The sequence below is a fragment of the Takifugu flavidus genome, chromosome 19, assembly GCF_003711565.1.
Source record: "Takifugu flavidus isolate HTHZ2018 chromosome 19, ASM371156v2, whole genome shotgun sequence".
Classification (NCBI taxonomy): domain Eukaryota; kingdom Metazoa; phylum Chordata; class Actinopteri; order Tetraodontiformes; family Tetraodontidae; genus Takifugu; species Takifugu flavidus.
This window is the reverse complement of record NC_079538.1, coordinates 4267595-4284819: the sequence shown is the minus strand read 5'-3', so window position 1 is coordinate 4284819 and position 17225 is coordinate 4267595. Positions and strand designations below refer to the sequence as shown.

General features: G+C 50.8%; 1 protein-coding gene across 2 annotated transcripts; it reads left to right on the top strand.

Annotated features, from left to right (window-relative positions):
• The first annotated feature begins 73 nt into the window (after positions 1-73).
• On the top strand, positions 74-6296 carry hadhb (hydroxyacyl-CoA dehydrogenase trifunctional multienzyme complex subunit beta). 2 transcript variants are annotated; one of them, XM_057016255.1, is made up of 16 exons: positions 74-294; positions 1108-1183; positions 1382-1423; positions 1526-1622; positions 1723-1767; positions 1845-1944; positions 2026-2113; positions 3508-3695; positions 3773-3953; positions 4200-4321; positions 4412-4491; positions 4569-4616; positions 4746-4833; positions 5433-5507; positions 5641-5805; positions 5935-6296. In XM_057016255.1, exons 1-16 carry the CDS (start codon positions 211-213, stop codon positions 5968-5970), a joined length of 1515 nt encoding a protein of 504 aa, XP_056872235.1. In that variant the 5' UTR covers positions 74-210; the 3' UTR covers positions 5971-6296. The 2 variants fall into 2 exon arrangements, with proteins under 2 accessions (XP_056872235.1, XP_056872236.1); XM_057016256.1 differs by lacking the exon at positions 74-294 and adding an exon at positions 548-642.
• The last annotated feature ends 10929 nt before the right edge of the window (positions 6297-17225 follow it).

The window sequence follows — 17225 nt, the reverse complement described above, 5'->3', positions numbered from 1 at the left end:
TCTTCTGAAGGCTACTTCCAATAGGAATATCCATGTCCCGTCCATCTGGGACATGACAGTGAGATCATTGTGCAGTGGCCTCCACCGTCACCAGATCCTAATCCAGTTTGGGACCTTTTGGGATGTGATGCAGCGGGAGATTCGCATCAAAGAAGCGCAGCCCACAAATCTGCAGCAACTGTGTGACGCCACCGTTCAACATGGCCCAAAATGTCTGAAGAAGAGATTGAAGTATGCTACGAAGAAAAAAAGTCAGTTCTGAAGGCAGAAGGGGTCCAACCCTCTACTAGGAAGGTATACCTAATACAGTGGCCAGTAAATAAATATATATATACTGTATATACCGTACGCTGCATTGTGTGTGACACGAATGCTCAGCTCTGCGCTATTTTCTAATTTATTTGAAAATCATGCTAAAAAGCTCCACGTGAAGATACTTTTTAGACGAAAATTAAAATTCTATTGTCAGGAAAAAACGTATTTGTCTTGAATTAATATTCTAGTAGAACCAGCATGCGTTTAAATGTGGGCGATATTTCATTCAGGCATTAGTTTGACCAGCTACTTGCATATATGGGTCCTTGAAAGCGTAGTCCTGGAGGATCGTTTAGCACGGAAGCGGAGTGGCTAACACACACACCGGTAAACTCGTTTAAGTCATCTTTCACTGGTTTCACCCGGAATATCTCTTGTTAGTGTTTAAAGCTCTGGGAAGATACGCTTAATTTAAGATGGGGGTCAAGACACGAAACTTGTCGATGTTTCTTTGTAGCTTTACTAGCTTATATTTAGCTCCCAGCTGCTTATGTTCCATATGGATAAATTTGTTTTAGTCGTACAGTCAACGTAAACATTATTTTTAAAGTGTAAAAAAAAGGGCGTAACGCTATTTAAACAGTATTGACCTTGGATATTTTTATGTCTGCCTGGGTCATTCATTGTGGTATCTGGGTGAAAGGTCAGAACCAGGCTAAGCTACGTCAGGGGTCGTTGCTGGATGTTTATGTCACTTAATGTCTCTTATTTATCATCTACAGGCAGTAGTGGTGGCATTTCGTTCCATTTCGCATTGCATTAAATATGATTCCATATCCCATCTGTCTGTAGAACACAACAATGGCTTCTATGATGCTAAATATGACGCGGAGCTGCTCGCTCAGAACTTCCTGGGCCGCACGGTTTGGTAAGACATCAAAGCACTCTTTGATCAGTATCTGATCAGTATTTGATCAGTATTGATCGGGGACCCAAGAACACGTTTTTGGGTCTGTTCTTATCAGTCTGGTGAAACGTATGATTGTGCTGCTTTCTTGGTGAATACAGTCCATCATTTTAGATGAGAATAAGAAGAATAAATGTAGTAATTTCCTCTGTTAATCAGGCACAAGAGCTCTGAGCACAACAGCCCAGCTCCAGGCTCAGGGTAAGACGTACGCTGCCGCAAGGTTCCTCTTATTTACTTTTCAGGCATGTTGTCAAAGTCTCCATTTTACATGTTTTCTACTTTCTTCTTTCTCCTTTTCAGTTCAGGCAAAAAGTAAAAAGACTCTGGCTCGTCCTGGTATGAAGAACATAGTCCTGGTTGAAGGGGTCCGAACCCCCTTCCTGATGTCAGGAACCACGTGAGCGTCATCATTTTAAAAAAATAAGAATTTCAATAGTTTAATTCACAGACCTTTGCCTGTTGCGTCAGAAGCTCACGCTGATTTCTGTGGCTTCCAGATACGCTGACCTAATGCCCCACGACCTGGCAAGAGCCGCCCTGCTGTGAGTTTTATTTGACTTAAGACACAATTGTTAAACTTTAAGGTATTAAATAGGATGTTCTGTTGGGGTTTCCCCAGGGGCCTGCTGCACAAGACGGACCTACCCAGAGATGCTGTTGACTACATCATCTATGGAACAGTCATCCAAGAGGTCAAAACCAGCAATATAGCCAGAGAGGTAAAGTCCCTCAGGAACTCACAGGTCTCCGGCCGTTCTTCAGCTGCTCCGCTCGTCCTTCACTCTTGGTTGTGATTTCAGGCTGCGTTGGGGGCAGGATTCTCTGACAAGATTCCAGCTCACACTGTCACCATGGCCTGCATCTCATCCAACCAGGCAATGACCTCAGGTGACCTCTCCCTTTATCTGGAGATCGAAACTGCATCAACACTGGATTTGTGTTTGTTTCCTCTGCTCATCACTGTCCTCCCCTCTCCTCCCTCTCCTCTCCTCTCCTCCTCCTCTCCTCTCCTCTCCTCTCCTCTCCTCTCCTCTCCTCTCCTCCTCCTCCTCTCCCCTCCCCTCCCCTCCCCTCTCCTCTCCTCTCCTCTCCTCTCCTGTCCTCCCCTCCTCCTCACCTGTCCTGTCCTCTCCTCTCCTCCTCTCCTCTCCTCTCCTCTCTCCTCTCCTCCCCTCCTCCTCCTCACCTGTCCTGTCCTCTCCTCTCCTCTCCTCTCCTCTCCTCCCTCTCCCCTCCTCCTCACCTGTCCTGACCTGTCCTGACCTGTCCTCTCCTCTCCTCTCCTCTCCTCTCCTCCTCCTCCCCTCCCCTCCCCTCCCCTCCTCCTCACCTGTCCTGTCCTGTCCTGTCCTCTCCTGTCCCGTCCCGTCCTGTCCTGACCCGTCCTCTCCTCTCCTCTCCTCCTCTCCTCTCCCTCTCCTCTCCTCTCCTCTCCTCCCTCTCCCCTCCTCCCCTCCCGTCCCGTCCTGTCCTGTCCTCACCTGTCCTGTCCTCTCCCCTCCCGTCCTGTCCTGTCCTGACCCGTCCTGTCCTGTCCTGTCCTGTCCCGTCCTCTCCTCTCCTCCTCTCCTCTCCTCTCCTCTCCTCCTCCCCTGACCTGTCCTGTCGTCTCCTGACCTGTCCTGACCTCCCCTCTCCCCTCCTCCCCTCCCCTCCTCCCCTCCCGTCCTGTCCTGACCCTTCCTCTCCTCCCCTCCTCCTCCTCACCTGTCCTGTCCTCACCTGACCTGTCCTGACCTGACCTGTCCTCTCCCCTCCCGTCCTGTCCTGACCTGTCCTCTCCCCTCCCGTCCTGTCCTCTCCTCTCCTCCTCCTCTCCTCTCCTCTCCTCTCCTCTCCTCTCCTCTCCTCTCCTCTCCTCTCCTCACCTGTCCTGACCTGTCCTGTCCTGTCCTCTCCTGTCCTGTCCTGACCCGTCCTCTCCTCTCCTCTTCCTCTCCTCTCCTCTCCTCTCCTCTCCTCTCCTCTCCTCCTCCCCTGACCTGTCCTGTCGTCTCCTGACCTGTCCTGACCTCCCCTCTCCCCTCCTCTCCCCTCCCGTCCCGTCCTGACCCGTCCTGTCCTGACCCGTCCTCTCCTCCCCTCCTCCTCACCTGTCCTGTCCTCACCTGACCTGTCCTGACCTGACCTGTCCTCTCCTCTCCCCTCCCGTCCTGTCCTGACCTCCCCTCTCCCCTCCTCTCCCTCCTCCTCACCTGTCCTGTCCTCACCTGACCTGTCCTGACCTGACCTGTCCTCTCTCCTCTCCCGTCCTGTCCTGACCTGTCCTCTCCTGTCCTCAGCTGCTGGTCTGATTGCTGCTGGTCAGTGTGACGCAGTCGTAGCAGGAGGAGTGGAATTCATGTCTGACGTTCCGATCCGTCACAGCCGAAAGATGAGGAAGACCATGTTGTCCCTCAACAAGGCCAAGACGCTGGGCCAGAGGCTGAGCCTGATCGGGAGCATCCGGATGGCTCACCTTGCTCCGGAGGTACAAACTCCTGCCGATTAGAGTTCTTTTCCCCCCGAACCCAACCCAAGCCTTCATCATGGGTTCTGTGTGCGTAGCTTCCTGCCGTGGCCGAGTTCTCCACAGCTGAAACGATGGGCCACAGCGCCGATCGCCTGGCTGCTGCCTTTGGAGTCTCGCGAGTGGAGCAGGACGAGTTCGCGCTGCGCTCACACACACTCGCCAAAAAGGCCCAGGATGCTGGTCTGCTGCAGGACATCGTCTCCTTTAACGTGCCCGGTAAACTGTCCTTCAGTCCGCCGCCCTCCGCTCGGTTCGGCCCGGGACCGCTGCAAAAGTTGAAATAATCTGGAGAAGAACGTTTCTCTCGCTGCGTAGTTTTGATTGATTTCTTATTTATTTTCCAGTAGAAGCTGACAGGATTGTTGCTGAGAATTGTCTTGTCTTGACCCGTTAAAGTCGTGATAGAAACAGTGGGGAAGCGTTTACGTGTCATTTAGTAGAGACCGTTTCCTCCCACTCCAGGCCGCGATATCGTGTCCAAGGACAACGGCATCCGCCCCACCTCCATGGAGCAGATGGGCAAACTGAAGCCGGCGTTTGTCAAACCGCACGGCACAGTCACTGCCGCCAACTCCTCCTTTTTGGTAAACACACACACACACACACACACACACACACACTTTCCTAGCCAACGCAATGTCCGAGTGATCACCTTGATGTCTGTGTGTCCCCAGACTGATGGAGCCTCTGCTGTTCTCATCATGTCTGAAGAAAAAGCTGTGGCGATGGGCTTCAAGCCCAAAGCTTATCTCAGGTGCCTGACGCCTGCTGTGTGAAGAAGGTGAAGCTCTTGCTCGGGTTTAGGTTCTGACCTGCTCTTTTTCATTCCAGAGATTTTGTTTACGTGTCTCAGGACCCCAAAGATCAGCTGCTTCTGGGGTGAGTCTGCAGGCGTTCGGGCTGATTTTCAGCTCCGGAGGCTTGTGAGAGGATGAAATGGTGTCAACGCTTGATGACGGGATCGATAAAAATGCTGTTTTGTTGTGGGATTTATTCTCTCCTTTCCAGGCCGACGTACAGCACACCGAAGGTCTTGGAAAGGGCTGGTTTGTCCTTGAATGACATTGATGTTTTTGAGTTCCACGAGGCTTTTGCAGTAAGCACATCCATTTCAAATTAAGAGCATCGATTTTTAATCTTTATTTTTTCCCAGAACGTGTTTTTTTCCCCCTGAAGCTGTTGTGCTTGTCACATATATTGTCTCCGCTCTGACAAACCTTGTCTGGCAGGCGGCTGCTGCTTAGTTTAAATACATGAAATGTATAGAATGTAACGAGATTTAAACCTGAACTCCGGTACATCCCCCCCCCCCCCCCCCGCGGCTCCACGGCTCATTTCATTGGTCAGCGCCACACCTGTCATTCTCTTGGTTGGTGAGTTTTGATGGTGTTGTGACACTTAAACATCCAGGAGCAGGGAGTAGAGAGCAGGCTTGTCAGCGGTGATCAGGGGCAGGCTGAGAGCGACGACATGTTTTGAGGTTCGGAGCACAGTAAATACGCACGAGCGGCGATAGATTTGAGCGGAAGCGTGAAGTTTGTGCACAGGCACGACAGTCTCAAGGGTGAGAAAACTTTCCGAGTGATGCACGATTAGGGGGTATGATAAACGACGGGATTTTTCAGGATTAAAGTGGGTCAGATTGTTTTGTGTCTGTAACCACGGCAACAATGGATTTCTCTGTGTGCGTTCCAGGGTCAGATAATGGCTAATCTGAAGGCTATGGACTCGGACTGGTTCGGACAGACGTACATGGGCAGGAAATCAAAGGTGAAAACAAAAATGGTTGTCTAGAGTGTATATGAGCGTCCTTTAGTCGGGTTACCTTTGATTTCACTGGGGTCTGACGTTACGACGGCTCGCACCGAACACAGGCTGCTATGTTGTTGTGTGACCATTGTAGGTGGGGACTCCGCCCATGGAGAAGTTCAACCTGTGGGGCGGCTCTCTGTCTCTGGGGCATCCCTTCGGTGCCACCGGCTGCAGGCTGGTCACCACGGTCGCTCACCGGCTGCAGAAGGAGGGGGGGCAGTACGGGCTGGTGGCAGCTTGTGCAGCTGGAGGACAGGTGGGTGATTAACACACCTGCAAAGGCCACCATTGATGCGCCGACGGGTTATTTCTACCTGTGGTTTTACATTATGGCCTTGCTTAGATTTTAGTCTTTACACTTTTCCTGTATTCCTGGATTTGTCAGGGTCACGCCATGGTGATCGAGGCCTACCCCCAGTAAAGGAAAAAGGCCCCCTCTAACCCCAATCTTCAGGTTCATCATGCTGTCTGTGCACGCTAACATCCAGACGCCAGAGTGCTCATCCTAGCACCACTTTGCCTTGCAGTCAGATACAGTATGTGGGTATGTACAGAAGGATCTAACGTGAACTCAGCCTTTGCCTAAAATCTGTGAGATTAAACTTGGAGGAATGTGGACTTGCTGACGTCCTGGAGTCAAATGTAACATAGCTAAAGAGAAGCTAAAATGATCCCAATGTTTATACGCTGTAATTTTTTTCTTCTTCTTACCAGCTATTGAAATTAAATGGTGTGAAACCGTTCTGATGCCTGTGGTCTTGTACGTTTTAGCTGCTTGTTTAAGACGTGGCTGCTCTGCGCCGTCGTTTGTGCAGACGCATCACGGCAGCATCAACAGACGCGCGGCCGGATGTGCCTGACGTTCTTCTAAATACCTCAGTTACCAGTGTTTTACCTTCGTGGCAAGTGAGAATATTGTGATCTGCCTTTAAGTACGACACACGGCAGCTGTGGTGCTTGCGAGCGCTTTGCTGCGTCCCCGACTGCTGCGTTGCTCCCGCGCTGTCTGAGCCGCCTTCATGCACGGACAACAGCTTCAAACCGCCTTGATGGCTTATGTTTAATTCAGCAGGGACTGCAGATATTGCATGGGGAAAGATCAGTGTATAGACAGCTTTGTGTTCCTCCTAACAGCAGATTTGGAGGATAAGGGGGGAGCAGGAGGAGCCCCCCCCCCCCCCCCCCAAAAAATAAAAAAAATTAGCATCACCAAAAATGTCCCCCTTTGCATGAAGCTGCGTCAGCCACTTTGGATTCCTTTCGGCTTAATTGATGGTGAACAAGGACGTCTCCACCTGACAGGGCGACGGATGTTAATGAGGTGGTAAAGAGGGGCTGCACGAGCTTCCTGGTGATTTAAGACATGAAGACGGAAAATTAGGAATATAGCTGGCAGGTTACTTAAAAGTTCAGGGATTCGGTGCTGTGTGCGTGAAGGGGGGATCTTAACTTTCCCAGCCGCAGTGTTAGTCTAATTGACAGCGGATGGATACATTTATATCAACACATCGCCTGTTTACAGCTTTGGTGCGCAGGCTGCGACCCCCTCCGCGCTCACCGGGGACTCCGCTCTATTCATCACACGCACTCCCTCCCTCACACGCACCAGGTTGGGGGCTTGTTAACAACTTCAGTCAGACGCTTCCGTTTAAAATGTATTTAAAGATTTAATTCTTCCAGTTTAAGAACTCCTTGACTCGGAGCGGGAGGAGTTGATTAATGCAGCCGAGCCTGTCACGCGGGCTACAGGCGGAGGGAATAAACCCGCTGTTTTAGCGCCGAGGCAAAACGGAGCGAATGTAAATAGCAGGAAGAGACAGACGGGGGGAATTTGTGTGTGTGCGTGTGTGTTTAAAAAAGGCTTCAAACCCGCCTCAGCCCTGCGAGACACCGGAGACACGCAGACACGCGCCGACATAGCGGGCCGCCTCCCTGCCTCAGCGGGGCTTTGATCAGACGGAACCTTTTATGGGGAATGACTGGCGAATGCACCCGCTGCTGTCACTACAAATCTGCCTCAGCGAGCGGGGGGGGGGTCTAGGTGCTGGCGCGGAGGAGGGAGGCGGCGGCGGGGAGAGTCGCTGCCTTTCATCTCATCGCTGCCTGCGCGCGCGGGGCGGCACCTGCTCACAAGCCGCACTTGACTCGCGCGTCTTCCACCTGCTCGCGCGCAGCATGTGCACTCGCCGAGTGCAGTGTACTGTACCGCTCCGCAGCGCGTGACAGGACTGCAGTAACTTGTAGGCGTAAATTGGCCGAATATGGACACAGCGCGGATGTTGAGGCGCGACGAGTCACAAACCGCGTGCTGAACCGCCTCCAGGGTCCGCCGCAGCCACCTGTCAGGGCCTGGTACGGTCCGAACGCCGCCGGGCCACTAGGGGGCGCTGCACACCGAGGCGGTGTGATTTCATCCATCCAGATAAAGCTGGTCTGGTCACAGCGACCAAAAGCGTCTCTAAATAAATGTTTAGGACCTGCACAAGGTGGCGCTAGACACGACAGGAAGTGGTAAAAGTGTTCTAAAAGAGACTGAAGGCCAACGGACGCTGCTGCCGTAGCGATCAGCTGGAGGATGGCGCCACAACTTTATTTGTCTCGGCGTTGACATTGTTTGCATTAACTTTGAGGTTTGATGAGGACGCGGAGGTGCTGTGACAGCAGAGATAACGAACCTGTCGGTGGAAACGCTGCCTCACACCGAGGAAGAGGGAGGATTTTAAAGGCAGTTCGAAGGAGCAGGAAGCAGCAAACAGCTGCCACTGAATTAAACATTTTATGTAAAAAATGAAATCAAACAAAATCAACAACAAAACCTTTAGAAAGAGGCTAAAATGTAGAATCATAACGTACGGGGGGGGGGGGACACACTGCGTAGTCCGCAAAAGTTAAAAAAACAAATACTGCTTTAAGAGGCTTTAGTGAGAACTAGCTGTAAAATCATTGACCTGTTTATTGGTTGTAAACCTTTTCTTTTCGCTTCGTTTCATGCTTAAATAGCTGCTAAAACATGCTAATGTCTTCATAAATGTGCAGCGATTGTCCCGCAAACAGAAGTTGAGCTGTAGCAAACTGAGTTGAGGAGTTGAGCTCAGCCGTCTGACTCGTGTGGGCTCCAGTCGTTTTCACCCTAAACGATGCGATTAATCACCGCAGCCTCCAAACCCTCTAAAATCAGGTTCCTCTACGAGGCCGCGAGGTCACATTTGATCATCCGCCACGCTCAAGCTAGCATCCGTCTTTGCTGACTGGGGTTCTTTCCCACCCCTGGAAACACCCAATCCAATTCCAATTCACGCTTTGAAGCGCAATATAAACAGATCTTTTCCCGCTTTCGCCGGTTTCCGCGGCGTTCGTCCCTGCGGGTCGCTCTCAATATAAATTCCGAGACGTTAAACAGATCACGCGGCTCCTAACTGGAGCAGCCGGAGCGCTGGGATGTGCTGATGTACCAGGGTTGATGTGATCAGAGGGCCTGAACGCTTAAGACTGTGCATCTATGTGGAGTCTGGAGGGAACTTTAGCCTCTCTAGCAACACACACACACACACACACACACACACACACACACAACACACACACACACACACGTCACCTCTCAATGTCTGAAGGCTGTATACAAAATCCACACAGGTGGATGTCAGAAGCTGTGTGTGTGTGTGTGTGTGTGTGGAGCAAGTGGATTATGAGGAAGGGTAATTGGCTGTCCAGAGGAACTGCCAGTGCATGTGAGCGTGTGTCAGTTCTGTCCGGAGTTCATCATGTTCTCATAACGGTCAGTTATGTTTGTCCGCCAGCCTCGACCTCCTGTCGGGATTGTAAATGTTATTGATCAGACGCACTCGCTGCATCCACAAGCAGAGCCGAGGCACACGCCAAAATAACACTCATTAGGAGACATACACACTCGCCCGCACCCTCATTAACAACCCTGAGTCATGCACAATAAACATCCGCGCACGTGTGCTTGTCAGGCAACATGCGCGCGTGCACGCTGACGGGTTTGAGTGAGATGTGGGGAGAGTGAAGGACGAGGGGGGGTGAAGCGTGGACCCGAATGGCGTGTGAGTGTAGCGCACTTGTGCAAGTCTGTAGATCTGTGTGTGTGTGTGTGTGTGTGTGTGTGTGTGTGTGTGTGTGTGTGTGTGTGTGTGTCAGAGTCTGTCAGCCCCAGCGTCTTGTGTCAGGGCGAGAGGCGAGACATTAACAACTTCTGTCATTCTGCTGACAAAATGGTGGCAGAAGATTTCCCATGGTGCCCTGATGACTGCTGGCGTTTGTCAACAAGCCCTGTCACCGCGGCGATGGGGGGGGGGGGCAGGGCGACGGGGGTGGGGTGCAGGGGGTGTAGTGACAGGCCCTGGACCTGTTCCCATGAGCACCGGGGGAAAGCAGAGTGCTCGTATATATGTCAGGGTGAGAGGTGGGGGGTGGGGGGGGGGGGGGGGGGGGGGGTCTCTGAGCAGCTTTCATACGTAGAAACCAAAATGAGCTGTCACTGCAATTCCCAGGATGCTTTGCTGTTTAGCATAGCAGCAACAGCAGCAGTATGAGCAGTGTGTGTCTGTCTGTGTGTGTGGGCTGGTAAACTGATAGGCTAACTTTCTCTCTCTCTCACACACACACACACTCACACACACACACACACACACACACACACTCACACTCACACTCACACTCAGATAATTAAGCAGAGCAGAAGCTCCCCCTGACGCGAGGCAGAACTCATCTGCATTTTGGCCTCCGGCGCGCAGTTAGGAGCAACGCCTGATGGAGGGAGAGAGAGGGAGGGAGAGAGAGGGAGAGAGGGGGAGAGAGAGGGAGAGAGAGAGGGAGAGAGAAGGAGAGAGAGGGAGAGAGAAGGAGGGAGAGAGAGGGAGAGAGGGGGAGAGAGAGGGAGAGAGAGAGGGAGAGAGAAGGAGGGAGAGAGAGAGGGAGAGAGAAGGAGGGAGAGAGAGGGAGAGAGGGGGAGAGAGAGAGGGAGAGAGAAGGAGAGAGAGGGAGGGAGGGAAGGTGAGGAGCCAATTAACCAGCTGGATGGATGAGTGACTGACGGCAGCACACACTGAGAGCCAGGTGAGGGGCTACTTCCTGTCACACACCCACGTTTCCTCCATGTCCGTTCACCCATCCATCCATCCATCCATGCATCCATCCATCCATGCATCCATCCATCCATCCATCCTCCATCCATCCATCCATCCATCCTCATCATCCATCCATCCATCCATCTATGCATCCATCCATCCATCCATCCATCCATCCATCCATCCATCCATCCATGCATCCATGCATCCATCCATCCCTCATCATCCATCCATCCATCCATCCCTCATCATCCATCCATCCATGCATCCATGCATCCATGCATCCATGCATCCATCCATCCATCCATGCATCCATCCATCCATCCTCATCATCCATCATCCATCCTTCATCCATCCATCCCTCATCATCCATCCATCCATCTATGCATCCATCCATCCATCCTCATCATCCATCCATCCATCCTCCATCCATCCATCCTTCATCCATCCATCCCTCATCATCCATCCATCCTTCATCCATCCATCCATCCCTCATCATCCATCATCCATCCTTCATCCATCCATCCCTCATCATCCATCCATCCCTCATCATCCATCCATCCATCCTTCATCCATCCATCCATCCCTCCATCCATCCATCCATCCTTTATCCATCCATCCATCCATCCCTCATCCATCCATCCAATGAGATCTCTTGCTGAGCATCAGGCTCCGCCCCCTGGGTTGAGGGGTCAAAGGTGATGTTCCCAACACACTCGATTTTTCCAAGAATTTTTACTTTTTTCCCTCTTCGTTGATTAGAAATGATCTGGCCTCAACTTTGCTGAAACAACATGAAATAAATTAAAAAAGTTGTGTGGCTCAGAAGAACGTATGGAGATTCTGCGTCTTATAATAACCCCCGTCGGGCTGATGAGGGTGCGGGGGGGCAGAGGTGTGAGCAGCAGGTGGGTGCAGGCAGGACGGCCTCACGTCCACGCTAATTATTATAATTATTATTATATAACTGGCTAATTATGCTCTTTAGGAGTCTTCCATCTGCGTGTTGTCGCCGGTGCACGTTTGACCCTGGAAGAACAAAGTTCCTCTGAGGTGTTTTCTGATGTCTGCACACGTTTTCCTGCCGTTTCCTCTTGTTTCTGTTTTTTTCCCCCTTAAATTATTTAAATCTCCACCTCCAACTCCCGTCCACCACCACGTATCAGTCGTGATTTGTATTTTATTTGTATTTTCCCTGTTCGTTGTGTTGTAATGATCCTAAATATGAGTCCATCCATCGTTTCCCAAGATTCAATAAAATGAGCTGCTGCTGCTGCTGGCTGCTGCTGCTGCTGTAGCTGCTGCTGCTGTAGCTGCTGCTGCTGCTACTGATGCTGCTGCTGCTGCTGCTGCTGCTGCTGCTGCTGTGCTGCTGCTGCTGCTGCTGCTGCTGCTGCTGCTGTAGCTGCTGCTGCTGCTTGTAGCTGCTGCTGTAGCTGCTGCTGCTGCTGTAGCTGCTGCTGCTGCTGCTGCTGCTGCTGCCTGCTGCTGCTGCTGCTGCTGCTGTAGCTGCTGCTGCTGCTGCTGCTTGTAGCTGCTGCTGCTGCTGCTGCTGCTGCTGCTGCTGCTGCTGCTGCTGCTGCTTGCTGCTGCTGCTGCTACTGTAGCTGCTGCTGCTGCTGCTGCTGCTGCTGCTGCTGCTGCTACTGTAGCTGCTGCTGCTGCTGCTGCTGCTGCTGCTGCTGTAGCTGCTGCTGCTACTGTAGCTGCTGCTGCTGTAGCTGCTGCTGCTGTAGCTGCTGCTGCTGTAGCTGCAGCTGCTGCTGCTGTAGCTGCTGCTGCTGTAGCTGCTACTGTAGCTGCTGCTGCTGTAGCTGCTGCTGCTGTAGCTGCTGCTGCTGTAGCTGCTGCTGCTACTGTAGCTGCTGCTGCTGCTGCTGTAGCTGCTGCTGATGTAGCTGCTGCTGCTGCTGATGTAGCTGCTGCTGTAGCTGCTGCTGCTGTAGCTGCTGCTGCTGCTGATGTAGCTGCTGCTGCTGCTGTAGCTGCTGCTGCTGCTGATGTAGCTGCTGCTGTGCTGTAGCTGCTGCTGCTGCTGATGTAGCTGCTGCTGTAGCTGCTGCTGCGCTGCTGCTGCTGCTGCTGATGTAGCTGCTGCTGTAGCTGCTGCTGCTGTGCTGCTGCTGCTGCTGCTGCTGTGCTGCTGCTGCTGTAGCTGCTGCTGTAGCTGCTGCTTGCTGTAGCTGCTGCTGCTGCTGCTGATGTAGCTGCTGCTGCTGCTGCTGCTGCCTGCTGCTGCTGCTGCTGCTACTGTAGCTGCTGCTGCTGCTGCTGTAGCTGCCTCATCATGGTCTTCGTTGGCACCTCCCCCCAGTGATGTCACCAGTCTACCCCCCCAGCTGGAACCTCCAGTCCTCCCAGGTTTGACCCCTTCAATATTCACAGCTCCTCCTTCACGTGTAACTACAGGAGACGGCCGCCGCTGCAGAGGAGCCGAGGAGAAGTCTGGGAGGAAGGAAGGAAACTAGGGAGGAAACATGGGAGGAGACCAGGTAGGAAACCAGGAAGGTAACCAGGGAACATCTAACGAAGAGCACATCATATCTACCCAACGTCTACTGGAGGGTCTGAACAACCCAAACAGCTCTTCAGGTTTTTCCAGATCCTCAGTTTTGTTGTGGCCAGTTTCCCTCCAGACCAAACCGCTCACGTCCTCTCGGGTTTCGTTCCTCACATCATCCGCTGGGCTCCAGAGAGCTGCTCCTGCTGCCTCCTCACCCCCCCGACCCACCAGTATGGCTCCTCACTGGTGACGCGTGGGTGCGTGCGTGTGCAACGCCATCGCTACGGCAACCGCAGCGAGCTGACTCAGTCAACAGTCCGATCAGACCTGACCTGATCATTTTAGGCTGATCGGCCGCGCTGTCGTGAGATCAGATCCCATTAAAGGAGCAAACCGGATCTCCAGTCGGTGGTGACAGGGCGCCCACACCCGAAATAGCCCAGCCGACTCTGTTAATGACGGTGAAACTACTCCTCAGTTTGGGTAAGTTTCCACTGCCTCCTAATGAGACAACAGAAGGATGTAATAGAAGGGGGTGAGGCAGGAGGGGTGAGGGGGCGAGGGGGCGAGGGGGAGTGACGGGCAGGTAGGATAGAGGGAGTAAATCCTTTTCTTCATCATTACCTCGTCTCTGCCACTGCCCTCACCTTAATTAGTCTCCGAGCAGCCGGCGCGGCCAGAACTCTGCCTCATCCCTCCATCCGCCCCCCCGCCCCCCACCCCCCACCTCGCCCCCTTCACCTCCTTCTCTTTCTTCCTCTGCTCTCTCTTTTTCCTCCAGCGGTTTCCACACTTCCTCTGTCTCGCTCACATCATGTTTCATCTTCGTCTCTGTGGAAATTGACTGAAATACCACCCCCCCCACCCCCCCACTAACCCCACAATATCAACAGCTGTGCAGCTGTACACACAGAGCACAAAGAGTTTAACGTTGGTAAATACTGCGCACGCGCGCACACACGCGCGACTGCTTCAGGCCTGGCAGCTATAAATACGGAGGATTGTAAAGACGAGGAAACTCGGTTAAAAAGTTAAGTGGGGAAAAAAGCAGAGCACTGAGATTGACACCCCTACGTCTCGGCTCTCTAGAGGCTAAATTAGAAGATCTACAGCCCCCCACACACACGAGCACACACACACACACACACACACGCACACACAGGCGCGTGCGTGCGTGCAGTGTCAGTCAGGAGAGGCCCCTATTTTTCCTACGAATGTAACAAAGATTGCTTTTTTTGGTGTTTTTAGCTAAAGCTAATGACTTCAAAATGAGCCGGATCGACGTTAAATTTGAGTATAAATTGATTTTAAGTTTTGTGTCTCACGCAACGACCAGTTCATGAAACCTTCATGGAGCACTGATAGTGGAAAACAAGGTTGCTTAAGTTATGGGGAATTAAAACAGAGCTAATGAGTCCTATTATTGACCTGTAGCTAAGTTTAATCTATTCATACATTTTGTCTTTAACTTTTAAAATTCTGGGTTTTAGTGAATTCAAAAAAAGGCTATTATGGTTTTTTTTTGTTTGCATTGATTTCATATCTTCATGCCACAAAAAACTCCCAGTGCTGCTATTGAATTTTACGTTTGATCTCAAATGAATTCATTTTAAACTGTATATTATTTTGAGACGCAGCCGAACCGATTACAGGCCAGATGTTAGTCTCAGGCCAGATGTCTTGATATAAAAGTAAAAGAAAGGGACATTTACTAGTTGATCATTTGCAACAATTCGTTCTGCAAAGGTTGACATTTTACTGAAAGTTGCAAATATTTAAACAATGTGTGTGTTTTATAATCAACGTCCGTGTCGAACAGATAAGCAGAGCAGATGCTGTGTGTGACCAGCAGGGGGCGCTGCGGGTACCGTGGCTGTTCCAGCTGCTGCCACTAGATGGCGGTCAGACTCTTCAAACTCGCTTCTTGTCCTCTTCGTTTGACCTCTTCAGGTCAATGTGGAGCTCTGGGAGACGATTTAAACAACTGATATTGTAGATTTGTGCGTGTCTGTGACACATGCAGGAAAATGAATTTAAAATAGTTGCAAATTTCTGTTCTTGTGTTTATAACTCTGATGTTTTGCCGTGATGTGGTGATATAATGAGGTTTATTTAACAAAGAATTAGTGGAGACGGTTCTTTTTTTTACATGTGTAAATATGTGATTATACACAATTTGTGTGTCTGTTTGTCTGTGTGTGTGTGTGTGTGTTTTCTCAAAAAACATTCAAAAATATGTGAAAATATTGACTCATCGTGAAATCATCATTTCAGACTGGAGTATTTTAGAATTCAGAGCTCTAGACATGCAAATGCACACACACACACACACACACACACACACACACACACACACACATAAAAAGAAACAGTAACTATTATTCAGACCGTTCTTGCGTAAATCACTTGGCCTCAGGGCTCTCTTAACCCTCTCTCTTTGTGTGTGTGTGTGTGTGTGTGTGTGTGTGTGTGTGTGTGTGTGTGTGTGTGTGTGTGTGTGTTAGATGTCCCAGCAGCTGTTGGACAATATGTAACCGGTGCTGCTACTGCTTGACAATAATCGGTACTTTTAGATGAAAATGTTTCCCTGCACTTTTTTGATGTAACACACAATAACTGGACGATGAACACAAACGTCGGTTAAACCTGCAGCGGTGATGATAAAGCTTTACATTTGTGCTTATTCGTCATGTTTGGCGACCCCGTGACGTCCTGCGAGTCAGCGACCGTAAAAATAAAGTGAGATTCTAAATTTCACAGATTTTCGCCTCAGAAATCAGCCGTCAGGTTCCAAACTTCACAGTATAAAAATCACTTAAAAATGGTGAATTCACTGTTTAATCGCATCCAAAACACACTTCAGGTAATCAGGTCTAAATTTGTGAGCTTTCCCTTGTTTTATTGGTTTTAAAAGTGTAAAATTATAACGTGTTTGCAACATCTAAGAAGACAAACCCGAATCAAAATAACACCTGATACTTTTATCTTTAGAAACACAATATTGGTCATTTTATCTTTCACAGATGTCAAACATGTGCTCTGAAATGCTCAGTTTTCAGTGTTATAGTAGTTTACAGCTTAAACACGTGCAGCATGTTGCAGGGTTAAAAGGGATCATTTAGGATCTCAGGTGAGACCTCCTGACTCACCTCATATCCACATCCGTTATTTCACCTTTTGACCTTTTCTAAATAAAAGAAGTCTGGTGTAATTGTGCAGCCTTCGTCCCGAGTTACACATCTTTAAAGAAGATGAATCACACCTGAATATTCCTGCTCCGACCTGTCAAGCGAACGCCTCGCGGAGTCGTTAACCCGTCTGAGCCGCTGACAGGACGCTAAAGATGCTATTACTGGTGGTTCGGGAGGCAGAGAGAGGCTCTGTGTCATGGGAAAATGAGCTGGTGTTCGTATCACACACACACACACACACACACACACACACACAACCACACACACACACACACACCACACACACACACACACACTACACAAAGACTCCACTATCAGCAACTTGTCTGAGGCTTGTTGAACCCCGTAATGCTCCTATTAGCAGCTTCAGTTAAAATGGCACTTCATCAGGCGGCTGACAAGTGAATTATGTCTCCCTTTTCCTCCCATTTTCCCTCCCGCTCTCTCTCTCCCTCTCTGTCAGCCTCGGTCTCCCACTCCCCCCCCGGCTCAGTGACAGTAGCCTTAGGCCTGAGATAAAGAGGAGGCGCGCGGCGCTCTCACACACACTTGGCAGAACTGAAGTGACATCCTGTCAAAACAATAGTTTACTACAACAGGAACTTGTGTGTTCTGTCAGACAGAGGCTGAACTTCAACTTTGGGACATATAGATTCCTCTTTCATATCAACCCCCCCTCAGCTTCGTGTGTGTGTGTGTGTGTGTGTGTGTGTGTGTGTGTGTGTGTGTGTGTGTGTGTGCTTCCTTCATTTGGGCCGGTCCTGTCGGATCCCGGCCCAGAATCAGAGGGAGTGGAAGTGTGGATTAGAAGCTCGGAGGACGGTTTAGATGTTGCTCATCACACGGAGCCTTTGTGCCACGGCTGACAAACCTCCTCCCGAGCTCATCGGCGCCG

Bases quoted from the DNA above. Each gene is read 5' to 3' on its own strand.
- hadhb (XM_057016255.1), top strand. From the start codon at position 211: ATGTCTGAAGAAGAGATTGAAGTATGCTACGAAGAAAAAAAGTCAGTT. The intron at 3,696-3,772 runs GTACAAACTCCT...CTGTGTGCGTAG, and splicing joins TGGCTCACCTTGCTCCGGAG to CTTCCTGCCGTGGCCGAGTT. The intron at 4,834-5,432 runs GTAAGCACATCC...TGTGCGTTCCAG, and splicing joins AGTTCCACGAGGCTTTTGCA to GGTCAGATAATGGCTAATCT.